This window comes from Cyphomyrmex costatus, unplaced genomic scaffold, assembly GCF_001594065.2.
Source record: "Cyphomyrmex costatus isolate MS0001 unplaced genomic scaffold, Ccosl1.0 scaffold18, whole genome shotgun sequence".
Taxonomy (NCBI): domain Eukaryota; kingdom Metazoa; phylum Arthropoda; class Insecta; order Hymenoptera; family Formicidae; genus Cyphomyrmex; species Cyphomyrmex costatus.
Window position 1 is genome coordinate 561,185 of NW_017275824.1, and position 13,980 is coordinate 575,164.

The window sequence follows — 13,980 nt, forward strand, 5'->3', positions numbered from 1 at the left end:
TAATTAACAAAATTTGTATTTTACTTTTTTTTTTTTAATTATTTAAAGAGTTCAATTGTAATACACGTTACTAAACACCTTATCTGATAAATAATACACATTATTATCTTTAATTATTAGCCTTTACTTATTCAAGTATTTAAATACAATTATTTTATTTTTAGGTATGGCCAATCGCGATCCCAAATCTGCAAGTCCAACAAAACGGACAACAAATCTGTCATCAGTCTTTAAGTTCGCCTTCCCAGAATCATGACGTGAGCAGTTGTGCGAGAAATCCTCCGCAGAGGTTAAATCAACATAATATGTCGGGCATGCTGATGAGCAACCCGTTGATTATGAATCAGCAGGGTACAAATTTTAATAATATGACCCAACAGCAGCAGCAGCTTTTACAGCAGCAACATCAACAACTTATACTACAGCAGCAGCAGCAGCAGCAACAGCAGCAGCAGCAGCTTATTCAGCAGCATATATCACAGCAACAGCAACAATCACAGCAGTTGTTACCACATCAGCAGCAGTTACAACACATGCAAATTTTACAACAAGAACAACAACAAAACACTGTAGTAAATCAATTAGCGCAACAGCAGGCTCCTCATTATATCAATCAGTTAAATCAGCAGTCCTTACATGTAATGCAACAACAACAGCAGCATTTAAATCAACAGCAGCAGCAGCAGCAACAACAAATGCATTTGCAGCAAATTCAAAAACACAATATGCAACAGCATTTAGTTCAGGAAGTGGATCAACAACAATCGGCAAATTACAATACTCAACATTCTGTCGATAATTATGCGCATCACATGCAGCAGTCACAAATATCGAATCAAACCGTCCTTCATCCGCAATTACATCAACTTCATCAACATCAAATGCAACCACAACAATCGCAACAGAATCAACATGCTATGCAATCTCAGTCGACGGATCCCTTCCAGATGCAGATTCAACAGCAGCTACAACAACAGCAACAACAACAGCAACAACAGCATCAGCAGCAAATGTCACAAGTGTGCATTCAGCCGCAATATTCAAATCAACAATTGAATCATCACTCCGTAGACATTATGCAACAGCAAACAGGTTCTACCGCCATGAGCAATATCAATACTATCGACCTTCAAAATAGGCATAACCGAACGTCGTCAGTTGATGAAGATCTAAACGCAAAGCAATTACAACAGCAGCAGCAACTTTTATTGCATAATCATTCGATGCAGCGACACCATGTAGTTCAAAATGGCGGTTTGCCCAATAATCCTCATGAGAATGTTCAGCGGATGTACCAGAATCAAGTACAATATCCGGCACGGAATTTTGATTCTTCGAAAGGTACGAATACGGATGCCAAGATGGGACATCAACAACAGTTTCTATCCAATCATACGGGACGAAGCCCAAACGCCAGTCACACTGTTGAGGTGCAGCAATCTGGTATGGGACCAAACGGGCAGTCCGGCAATATGCATTTCAACAATAGAACACCGCCGTGGCAACAAAATCGCACTGCGGTTGCATCCCATCAACCGTCCGTTGTCACGGTTCAAAATGTTACCTGCAATTCGTTTGACCGTGTACCACCGCTTCATCATCACATTCCACAGCCTTCCAATTGGACGGACGAGGCTGCACGGAAAAAGGTGAAGTCAAATAAAATAATAGTGAAGAAACAGCGACAGCATATCGCGGAATTATCGAGAACGAACAACGGATTAGAACATTCGACACCGAGTTCAGTAGATGAATTCAGCGAGAATAATCAATCACAAACTAATGGTCAGATAGGTTCGACATTCAACAGCAGCGGCCCTTCGTTCCTAGAGGATCCCAGTGGGTACCTCGCTCAGCAAACGGCATTGCTAAATAGCACGATATCACGACAGACTGGTGTTAGTAGTTCCCAAGTGGGGATGTTGAACAATAACTCGAAAGCATTGTCTCAGACCAATCATGGTATGCATATGTCTAATACTTATATTCCTCAACCAAAGCCTTCCTGTATCGCCAGTCCCACGAGTACCTCGTCATTCGCTTCCGTAAAAAATCACGCAACCTCACCGGTTGTTGTACACAGCAGTATGACACCGACATCAAGTAGTGGCACGGATTCTGAAAACAGTCCATGTCAAGGCTGTGTCACTAGTGCCGATACACAGTCCTACATTCAAGATCAATATAAGCAGCAAATGCAGCGACAGTACCTGATGCATACGGATCAGCGCGAAGATCCTGTTACTTCGTCGACGTTCGGCGAGCGATATCAAACAAACAATCAATCACAAGCTGATTCTAGACCGATACAAGGTGGTACTGTGAGCACCAGTCATGGATCTCCTATCGGCACAAATAGTCCGGCTAATTCGGATACACCAGCAGCCTCGACACCTGGAATTTCGCAACCAGCAACCCCGCAGAGTCTTATCTCATCACAACCAGCGACACCACATAGTTATTCGCAACCACCGACACCTCATTCCCATGTCTCGGGCCAAATGCCATCGCAGATACTAACTCCACAAGCGCAACAACAGTTGTCGCAATCTTTAATCGGCAGCATTCAAGAACAAAGATCAGAAACTCCAAGTTCTGGTACAATGAGTTCCAGTGGCATTCCACCTAGTACGTCGCCATCACAGATGTCCTCTTCTACATCAGATAATTTAACATCACAAATGAAACGACAAATAACCAGGCAAAATTCTCTGGATGGCTATCAACCTCACCCACATACTGTTAATACAGTCTCCAGGATACCCATAAATACTTTTAGCGGAACATCATCCGTGATAACAACTATGGCAAGCGGTCATACAGTTAGCAGTAATACGATTACATCTGTGTTAGCTGGAAGAGCAAACACGGCCACTGTTTCCATAAATACACCATCTGCGATACCAAATCCTGCTATACCCAGTCTTCTACCGAATAAGGTACAGCATCAGGTACAATCTACTGTGTTGCCAAATATGCCGGGTACTCCAGTTACGACACATTCCTCTATTTCACTTAGTCAATCTTCGACGATGAGCGTGTCTAAATCACCGCTTGAAATGGTTCAGAGTGTTGTTAGTAGTATACAAGTACCTCAGACGAGCACGAACTCGTCATTGCAGCCGCAAACGCAGCAGCAGCAGCATCAGCAACAACAGCAGCAGCAGCAACAACAGCAGCAGCAGCAGCAGCATCAACCACAACAGCAACATCCTCAACCTAACGTTCAAGTTCATAATGTCCTCACCTCAGGTGGTATATTGAAACATCCTGCTGGATCGACATTACCACCTGGTCATATATTGGTATCCAGCGGTGGTCAACTTATAATGGCGAGTACTGGATCGGCTATCAATGGCGTGATGGCGCCTCCTCCACCGAAAATCATTTCGAATGCTAATTCTATGCCACCATTGTCAGTGTCGCCTATGGTTACCAGCGTGACCGGAGCTGTCAGTCAAGTAATCCCTGCGGTGGGTGTAGCTCAGCAAGTGATAGGACAACCCACAGTGCTCGTGAATACTATTCAGACTCCAGTATTGATTCAACCTGGCGTAATGACGATGGATAGCATAGGCCAAAACGTGCAGATACCACATTTGACGGTTGCTACCGGTAACGTCATACAAAACACACAGTCAATTATTGACGCTAATCAAGATGTATCCAGGACGGTCGGTACCAATCAAGGCATGACAGTAAATCGACAACCAGCGCTATTATCGCCGGAATCAACGATGACTAAGAAAAAGGCGTATAAGAAACGGAAAGCGAATCCACAAACCGTGGCGTCAATGCTACACATCGCCTCGTCCCAGCAGAATACTGGTATGTTGATGCAGTCGCAATCAAATTTCGCTCAGCAAAACTTTCAGACTCAGAGCATAGGCGGACCCATGCTTCAGGCGCTAACTATTGTACCCGGTAAAGGTGGGGCACCGGCGCAGCTTGTGATGAACGGTCAGACCGGCGCAGCATCCGCGCAATTTAACACTCAACAAATAATTACAAATCCTCAACCAACTCAGCAGATAAATCTTCTTCAACCGGTGAACTTATTAAATGGCGCAGCCGGGATGGTTCAGAATTTTCCCACTATTCAACAGTTTATTGTGCCTGGTTTGGGTAGCATGGTAATGTCTGCGGACGGAACGGCCACATTATTGCAAGATACGGGTAATATTGGAATGCAGTTTCAAATACAGAACGTCAATGGTCAGAACGTATTGACGCCGATACAAAGCCATAGTGGTATATTTAATCCAAGTCAAAGCATATTGGCCGCTGGTCCAGCCGGTATGGTTATAAGAGCGCCGCAAGCGACTGGTGGGAAGATAATACAACAGCATAGTCCAGGAGCGCAGTTTCTTTCGCCGAATAGCGGCCAATTCCTAGTAAATGGTACAACCTCTTTTGGGAATCAACTGAGTCCGATAGTAGCTAATGTCAGTCCGAACCAGCAAGTGACATTTAACGCCTCGCAAGTAAGACCGTCAAACATGCAAGGTCAGCAGGAATTCATACAGATGAATGGACAAACGTTAATGGTACCTTGTGCGACCGCACAAAACATTGCTGTCTCATCAGCGTCGAATCAACAAAATACAACCTTTGTTCAACAGAACACAACAATTGTACAGCAGCAGACGACCATGGTCTCGAACAATCAGATACCAAATTTTCAAAGTGCAGCTTCTAATGGCGGACAAACTGTCGATCCTTCTTTAAATCTCGATAACCAGTCATATATTCTAAGTTCCGGTATGATTCAGGGTAAAGCGGCGTCATCTTCTCCGAAGAGCGGCGTAAATTCGCCGTTATCTGATCAAAATGTCGAACAACAGCAATATGTACTTGCTAGTAGTAGCACGACAGTCGTGGAAAAAACGGCTCAACAAAACGAACAGCACAGCCCATTGATGGCAAGGCATTCTGTATCGACGCAAACCGCAGGGAACCAAACGAATGTGGCGCAATCGACTATGATGCGGCAAGGATCTCCACCCGACACAACCACTCATAGTCCAGGAAACAGTCAGAGATCCAATAGTCCGGCTGTAGACACTACTACACATGGTGCAGCATCGCCAGCGCCTCCAATTACTGCTAGACATCATTCATCGTCCACGGTAAAAAATAATTTAAAACAAAAGTAATTTATTCAATTATATCTAAAACAGACATTTCATTTCTTATTGAGAAAAAGGATAAACTTTTTTCATTTTATATTTTATCTTTTTTCTCGTTTTAGCTAAAAACAAGATTTTTCTCTTCTGATAAAAAATAATCATGTTCATTAATTTCCACATCATGCACAATTTATTTTCAGCCCATGGTTCATTGCGTATCGAGCAGCGAACCGGACTCAGGCGACACACAGGTGGCGTCGGAGGATTGGAGAATGCAGGGTATCGCCACCAAGGAAATTACGTTAAATCAACCGAGTTTGCACGGAAAGACCTACGTAGAGTCGACGGTGACAACTGGGATCCAGGTTGGTACCCACGTAGAGCAGGTCAACCGTCATCTAACTGTAATAGACATGCACCAGCCGGCTGATACGACACACCCAGAAAACACATACGCTGACTCACAGGAGCATATGGACACATCATCACCAAATCATTCCATTAATTCAGACACAATGGACCACTCTACCGTGGAAGATCAACTAAACGTCAGTAAAGAAATGACGGACGTTTCCTATTCGGAGATCGAGGTCAATCCGTTACCAATCATAGGTCACGGTCATTACCAGCCAATCCTTTATCACGGCCAGCATTATGTCCCTAATGCGAATGTTTATCGACAGCAAGCCTTAGTGCCAGATCATGCTCATTACACCATGTTACCGCAAATTAATGGCAAGTTTGACAACAAATCGTGCATCGATAGCAGTCGTGTTGATACTCAAATCATGCAACATGTCATGGAGCAAGACGAGATCGAGCAAAATTCCGAAGAGAAATTATTAGAACGATCAAATACCGACGTTCCTTATTGTCCGCAGAATGTTGGCTATTCGCAAAAATTCGTTGGCATCGAGTCATCCGGCTTATATCCACATTTGTATAATTATAGGTCTGACCCTAATGGTATTGCTGTTGTTAATTACACACCTAATAAGCAAGCCTACATTAATCCATATGTTTATAATCAATTCATATATGCGCAAGAAGGCGATGATGCTGAGGAGAGTGACTCGTCATCGGATGAATAGTACCTTTCTTTTCACGCGGGTTATAAAATTCATATTAATTTTGTAAATTGAATTTAAACGATACCAGTGGCATTATTAAGTTGCGATTGGCTTATATTCGGTAATATTAAGTTTGTAATTAGTTTGTATTTAATAATTTTTACATCCGCGCTGTGGCGTGAGAGCGCATACGCTGGTTTATTCGTAGCGTTATTATTTAAATCGTACATTATCGCAATAATGTAATTGTATTATTAATCGTGTGTTGATCGGATTAATATCAGGAAATTATTCCTTTTTATATAACAACGAAAAAAATAAATTTTTGCTGAACAGTATTTTTTGATAAAAGTTATATGATTTTGAACATATACCTGATGAAAAATTACCTTGCAACATAAGCATGCGTAAAGAGAGTTTGAGTTTGTCTCTTTTGGTATCATTATCATTTGCATGTATCGAGAAATTAAATTTGTCGTGATTTCTGCATTAAAAGTATTGGCGACAAAGATCAAAATACTATAACTTTCAAATCTTCCGAGTAAATCTCTCTTCTTTTAATTTTGTCTTTTTCGTTATTTTTTTTTTACTTTCTTATGTCTAGATTAGAATTTTGCAAAATGCTCTTGTCTTCTGTGCTTGACCGAGAGAAATTATAAAATTCTGTGAATTATGATACGGAATTTTTGAAAAAAGAAAAGCAATAATAAGACAGCATTGAATGATACATTGAAATGATATAAGCATGCGATTGGTAGGTTTGTGCCTGAGTTGATCGAGTTGTATTTGACAGATCTATACGTCAGAGACATTGAAGCAAGCCGAAGGTGTGGTGAGCACGGTGAGGTGCGAGGGCAGGGAACATGCCCTCGGCCGCGGAATCAAGCGAAAGCTGGACTCCATCCATTCCATGCATTCTACTCTGCATGAAGACCAAGATGGTCAGTATTGTATGGTACTCTTAGACATTAATCGTATACGAGTAGTCTCGCTTAGTAGCAAAAATGTTCGATAAAGAAACTGATAATGATTCGCAACAAAACGAGCAACATAGATTTATAATAGTACAAGCTTTTAAAAGTTAATAGACTAATATATCACGATTAATATGAAATATTTTCATATATTTTTAAAAGGTGTTATTCATTTTCTTTTAACTTTATTTCGTAATGTAATAGCAAATATTAGACTATTAAACAAGTTATTTATTTAACTATTTTATTCAATTATATTATTTTACTAGACACGTTTCGTAAGGGTTTCTTTGAAAGAATATTTTTTATTAGGTGCTATTTCTGTGACAGAGTGAGAAACGTGAAGCATCGATCATTGTTTTGCTCATTCAGTATTGATTTTTTATTTCGATCATCAGAAAAAGATGATTTCCGTTGCTCTTTGTCATTAAATAATTATCATACAAATATTATTATTAAGAGTGCTTTAATTGTACAACTTTGCCCCATCAGTAGAATTTAGAAACACGTACTGTAAATTATCAAATCATTTATATTATTCAACTTGGCTTGCCGCTTTCATCGAAAATCATGTATGCCATCATTTTTTTGCATGCTATAGTAGTAGCTTATTTATTAATATATTATCTCGCTTATGCACATGCTTAGTGATATCATTGCATGGTGAAGTACAAGCTTGCTGCATTGTAATTGCTTTGGTAATAGCTTTTTTTCACAATATATTTGGAATCTTGCGCATTGAATGCAAGAGTGAGCTAAGAGGAATCGCTTCCCTTTTCATATCGAGATTTTAAGCCGGAAAAATGCACCATTTTGTGTGAATTGATCGGAGTTGAATTCTCCGAGTTTATATCAACTCATTCATTATAACATCGCATTATTAATTAACCACGTTAACGACAAGTCGAGCGGAGCAGGTAAGTGGTGTCAATACTAAAAGGAACAGAGAGACTTTTCGTTCATTACGTACAAGTCTCCAACGAATCGCTTGCGGAAATGAAGAAATAACTATTCTGACATTTGTAAATAATGTTTTCGATGGTTTCTTTTTTTTGCGTTTACTAATTGGTTGTCAGGTTTGTTAATATCATTATCCTCGCAATTACATTCTCATCCGAGTGGCCAAGGGGCTTCATCATACGTTCATTTCGGAAGGGGTGTGGCTCACTACCGTGTGTTATTTCGACGTACCTTGTACATATACACCCTCATGTTTTACGTACAGCATGTGCATATTCCCGAGGATGGAAATGTTTTCCAAATTGTTCCAATGTGATTGCGAAGCATTTACTTTTAAAATAATGAAATAATATGAGAGATAAGTCAGGTATTAATACTGAAATGCAGTCGGTTTACTATCTATAACAGCGTAGAAAATCCAATTGTTCCACTGTTTAAACAGGATCATATTTAAAATTGAATAAATTACCATCAAATTAAAATTTTTTATTTCCTAACGGATTTAAGATAAATGTTGATAGTGTTTATAATCCGTTATAAATTGAAAATCTATTTTGACAATATTATTATATTATTATCATTCGAATAATGTGTACAAATAAAGAGATATCTTGCGAACAAATAATGGAGAAGGGAATTATAGAATGAACAACATTCATTCGACAAAATCATTGCATGTGCTCGAACCATCTGATATTTCATTCTACCTTTGATCTCGCCTACCATTGAATGAAGCTACTAATCATTTTTAACGAGCACACACATGCGAGCAAGAAGCACATTATTACTACTGGCCAAGTAGTTGAACCATCAGTTTCGAACATTCCTCTGCGATTCGCACCACAAGCATACCGGAATATTTTGCTGTTATGCGTTGCACATTTTAATCAAAATCAACAGATGTATGAGATGGAAATTACGCGATATTGTGTACATTTACATTTATGTTTTGTGCGGTAAAGTTGAGTCATTTTTAAGCGACGATTTCATTTTTAAGCAAAAATTTCATCAATCATTTCGAATATAGCAAATATGTAAATAATCATGCCAAATGCATTTATAATCGATAAATGTAAGTTCAACATCTTAAAACATTAGATTATTTTTATATGTCAGAAAATAGTCATATAAAATTAAAAAATGTGTTTTGTGTGCAATAATGCATATCAGATTCATCAAAATAGATTTTTTTAAAATATTTTAAGCTAAAAATAGTAAAAGAGAAAACATAGCTTGTTTTAATAAAAGAGAAAGATAGTGATATGTTAAATTATATTATTATATATTAGATTTCGTTATTAATTAATCGATAATTTAATATTAATTATATTATTAAATTTGGTTTATTAATTAATCCATATTGCAATCTTTACATTTTAAAAATTATACGACTACGTGACATATAATTTCCTATCTAGTATATCTGTACAAAAGTTTTTTTTTTCGGAGATGGGCTTTCTTTATGTTATCTTCTTTTCAATATCGCGCAATCAGCCGAAATGATAAAAGTCTGAAAAACACCGTGCCTTCTTTGGAACCTTCAGTAGCAGAGACAAAGGACGTAGACGACGGAAACCAATGGAAACTGATGGTCGGTGACCTAGTGTGGGGCGCAGCAAGAGGAAGTCCGGCCTGGCCGGGGAAAGTCGAGTCTTTGGGCCCCCCGGGTACTATGACAGTTTGGGTTCGGTGGTACGGGGGCGGGGGTGGTCGCACCCAAGTCGATGTCAAGGCTCTCAAGTCCCTCTCCGAAGGCCTCGAGACGCATCATCGCGCCCGTAAAAAGTTTAGGAAGTGAGTCAGCCACCCCGACAGGGATGAACTATTGAAAGATGAGAATCTCTTAGAGACGTCTCGTTATCTTTAATAGATATCGCGTTAACGCAAAAATATATCGAGGGGGAAACAGAACGGGAGATGCTTGAGTATTTTTTTTACATTATATTAGTTTTTTCTTTTCTACATTCGGCATTCGATCTTTAGAGCTGTGACACAGGCACGTTAACTTATTGTTTTATTTAGAATTATTAAGTGTTATAAAGTGGAGCACAATGTCGCTTTCCTGGGGCTACGTAAGATGCACGTGATGTTACATGAATTTTAGTTTTACATTTGATTAAATACGATTATACATTTTTCAAGAGAGAAATCGGTAAAAAGTGGTAAGTGCTATACGAGGTAGATCTTCGTGAATTTAATACAAGACATCCACTTTTTTATCGCATTATATAGTCGAAATACAGGGTAGATAGTATTTAACAGAAGCTCTCAATAATGGATTTATTTCTAATATGTGTGTGGAAATAAATCTCTTTCTTTAATAAAAAAAATTTCTTATTTATGATCGTATAGCATTTATTAACAAGCCAACAGCTAATTAAATCTATCCTGCATAGTTTATTGCATAGCGGTCCAATATTCTCTCTTTCTGTTATCTTGCTAAAGAATACTGATACTTTTATGTACTGGACATTACTATATTAAGTGGTTTTATTCCAATCTCAGTCATCTTTCTTCTCATTCCCCTTCCTCTTCGTATTTGAAGGATGTATTACGTGTATTGTCTAACAAAATGATAAAATTATGAAAGAATTATGAAATTTTCTATACTGTATTTGAAAATAATATAAAAAGTTTGGCGTGTGTGATGTAGAACTTTTGTATATATATCAGTAATTACTTCAAAAACTATTTTAAAATATAATCAAGACAAAAAATGAAAAAATTTTCATTTAAAATATAAAACTATATTATTAAATATATTATTGAACAATTTTTTCGCAAAGATTATACTTGTGATACATCTTTAAATATGTAGCTTTGATTTTATAACACGCGTCGGTAATCGCGCAAGTACAAATGTTAACAATATTTAATTCGTAAAAATTTTCCTAAAAAAAAGTATATATATTTTTCTATTATACATATATGTAATGGATATTTACGTGGTTTTTTTTTTTACCAACAAAGTATATTATAATTACTGTTTAGCTATTTATTGTCTGATAAGTGATTTATTTATGCTTGACAAAAGCTATTTAGTCGCGATTTGTTCAGCTTTTAGATCTTAATTTTTCTTGTTCTAATCGGAATCGAAACGCACACGCGGTCGTTGATGATCATCTATACTAACTGTACGATTTTCTCGTTCCTCCCCTATTTTTCTAGAAGTCGTAAATTGAATATGCAATTGGAAAACGCGATACAAGAGGCGATGGCGGAACTGGACAAGATGACGGAAGCCTCCAACGACCAGAAAGATACCAAAAAGTCGCCCAAGGTGACATCACTACCGGCAACCAACTCGAAGAGTGTCGGCGCCAACAAATCGGAGGCCAAGAGATCATCGAAAAGAGCCGTGGCCACTGTGGACCATGCCAAAACCGAACAAAAACAATGTCGGTGATCCGTGTCGATTACGGTTATTTAATGTGACTATCCGCAATCAACAACTCTCGTTGCCTGTCATAAATCGCGAAGTATCGATAATCTTCGCGCAGCAATGTAATTAGTCAGCTTTTTCAGTTTAATAAATTATTAATAATTAATAACAAATCTACACGAAAATTACACGTCCTTCAAATTTACCGATATATTTCCGTTTGCTTTAATCGACAACTATTAATCACAATCGTGATCATACATAGTGCCCGGTTGCAATGCGAGTAAAATTTAGTGCAGCTGTGATGTGAATTCTATTACATGTAACGAATCTAACACGAGAACTGAAATTGAATCTATTGGTGCAGAAATACGTGATGCTACGATGCTACGTTAATACGATACGAACGATAAAAGCGTCGCTTCAGGAGTTATCTTAAATACAACGCATACTAAATCTCGGTGATCGCTGTGTTCTACTGCATCCGAACAGTCGGAATTCTAAAATCATTACGAGGATTTTTATCTTAGACCAAAATATTGTACAATTTTACTCCTACACGTTAAAATTATTTCTCATAGCTTAACCAATACGCTTTGAGACGTCCTGTCTCTGATCATAATCAAAAGACTCGTCTGATGATTTTATTAAATCGAGAAAAGAGAATTCTCGATTTCTTGGATGCAGAAGCGACGGCCATGAAGAACGTGACATTAAAGATAGAACTGTATTGCAATAGTGGCAAGCAAGTTTCCTTTCCTGTAAATTTATCAATACAAAGCCTAAGCAACCGTAGCATCTTTAGCGTATTCCGTTTGTAACAAATGACATCGTTTTTAATAGGGAAAAACGGTCAGGCATGTAAAATTGCAATTCAAATAATCAATAGCGACATACGGGAAATACTACGGCCGATTCACCAAAAATAGGCCTACAGCATGCATTCTTAGATTATTTATAACACACATGTATGTAATCACACAGAAAGTAAGCATATAGAAAAGCAATAGTTTCTCATAGGCATTTTTGAATTGGTAGAGAAGAAGATCACACTTATCAACACACAGACGAATAATTTGTCACACCATTATTTTATCCGACGAATGCTCGTCTATCGATTCCTTTATTGAGGTAATACAAAGAATGGCGTTTTGAACGAAAACTTTTTATGATAATGCATATTGAACGATTTCCCGGTTACTGTGCGCGGTTTTTACAATTTACACGTGCGATTGGGAGGCATGGATGTTTCCTGAAAATATGTACTTGCCCACGTATTCGGGCGATCGTATAGGCAAACGTGTATAGTTTTAAAAAGATATTTTTGCGAATGAACCTTCATTACACTACCGTAGAGAATAATGCATTTTTTTAGAAAGCTATACACAGTGGATTATTGTTTTACTGTGACGATGTCGTGCTACAGGCTCGTTGAACCATTTTAAACTTATATGCGTCCACAGGATGCTTTTGATCCGCGCGATCATTTTCTTAAACAATGTTCCTCGAACAACGTTAACCTGGAACACGCTGCGACTGAATAATTCATGATTTAGTGTAGGGAAGCGATCGCAAACCACTGTAAAGTTTGGCATCCGGTGTTTTTAATGACTAACAACATAAGTGATTGTTCTTTAATGACGTTTTAAATTAACTTATTAACGTTTTTTTTCAAAACGTACAACAAATTTCGAGATTGTTTTGAAAAATCATATAGTTTTAATCAGGTAAAATAAAATTTTGGGACAAGAGTTAAAATATGCTATTGACTTAGAGTTTCTTGGAAAAAAATGGCTCTGAAATAAATATTCGGTTACGTTTCTCTAAGAAATATTATGTACTTTAATTGCGTGATGCCGAATTAATTTGGCGACTATATTTTTATTCTAAAGTCTGTTCCCACTAATACGGATTAACTTTATAATCTTGGTTCAACTTACTGTTGTACTGTTTCTACTTTTAAGAATTAGAATGAAGAATGAGTTGAACCAAAATTAAAGTTAAGTTACATTTATGAAAATGGGAATAAAGCGCACAAGAATATATGCGCAAAATTTAAATATAATTTTAAAAATAAAAACGATCGTTTTTTTACGATAAACAGCGAATTCGAAGGTATGTTAAAAGATCTCGAATTTACATTTAAATTATCGAGATAACTTCGGCGTGTTGGGAAACATTATGATAGACAATAAAAAAAAGATGCAAGTATCAAAAAAAGATCGTGCGATTCTTGATTTTACATTTTCCGCGAGACTAACGATCTGAATTTCTTAAGGAATGCATTAATTATCGCGTATAATCGGTGTTGAAAAATTTCTCTATAAATGCACCGGTTGCGTAATACTTAACTATACGGGTCCGCGTACAGATTTTTTAGTATTATATTACGGTTGTAAATATGTCAACTATGACGATATTACCGTCATAATAACGAATATAACTCAATTGTAAGAAAGGCCAAC

The 13,980-nt window shown here is 37.8% G+C and overlaps 1 protein-coding gene across 1 annotated transcript in view; it reads left to right on the plus strand.

Moving 5' to 3' along the window:
- LOC108772098 (mucin-17) overlaps positions 1-11,539 on the plus strand; it is a 69,247-nt gene extending 57,708 nt beyond the window's left edge. The window contains exons 5-9 of the mRNA XM_018537553.1: positions 165-3,089; positions 3,177-5,129; positions 5,330-6,219; positions 9,628-9,927; positions 11,302-11,539. Of these exons, the coding sequence (XP_018393055.1) occupies positions 165-3,089; positions 3,177-5,129; positions 5,330-6,219; positions 9,628-9,927; positions 11,302-11,539 (6,306 nt within the window). The remainder of the gene's footprint in view (positions 1-164; positions 3,090-3,176; positions 5,130-5,329; positions 6,220-9,627; positions 9,928-11,301) is intronic.
- Positions 11,540-13,980: the final 2,441 nt, after the last annotated feature.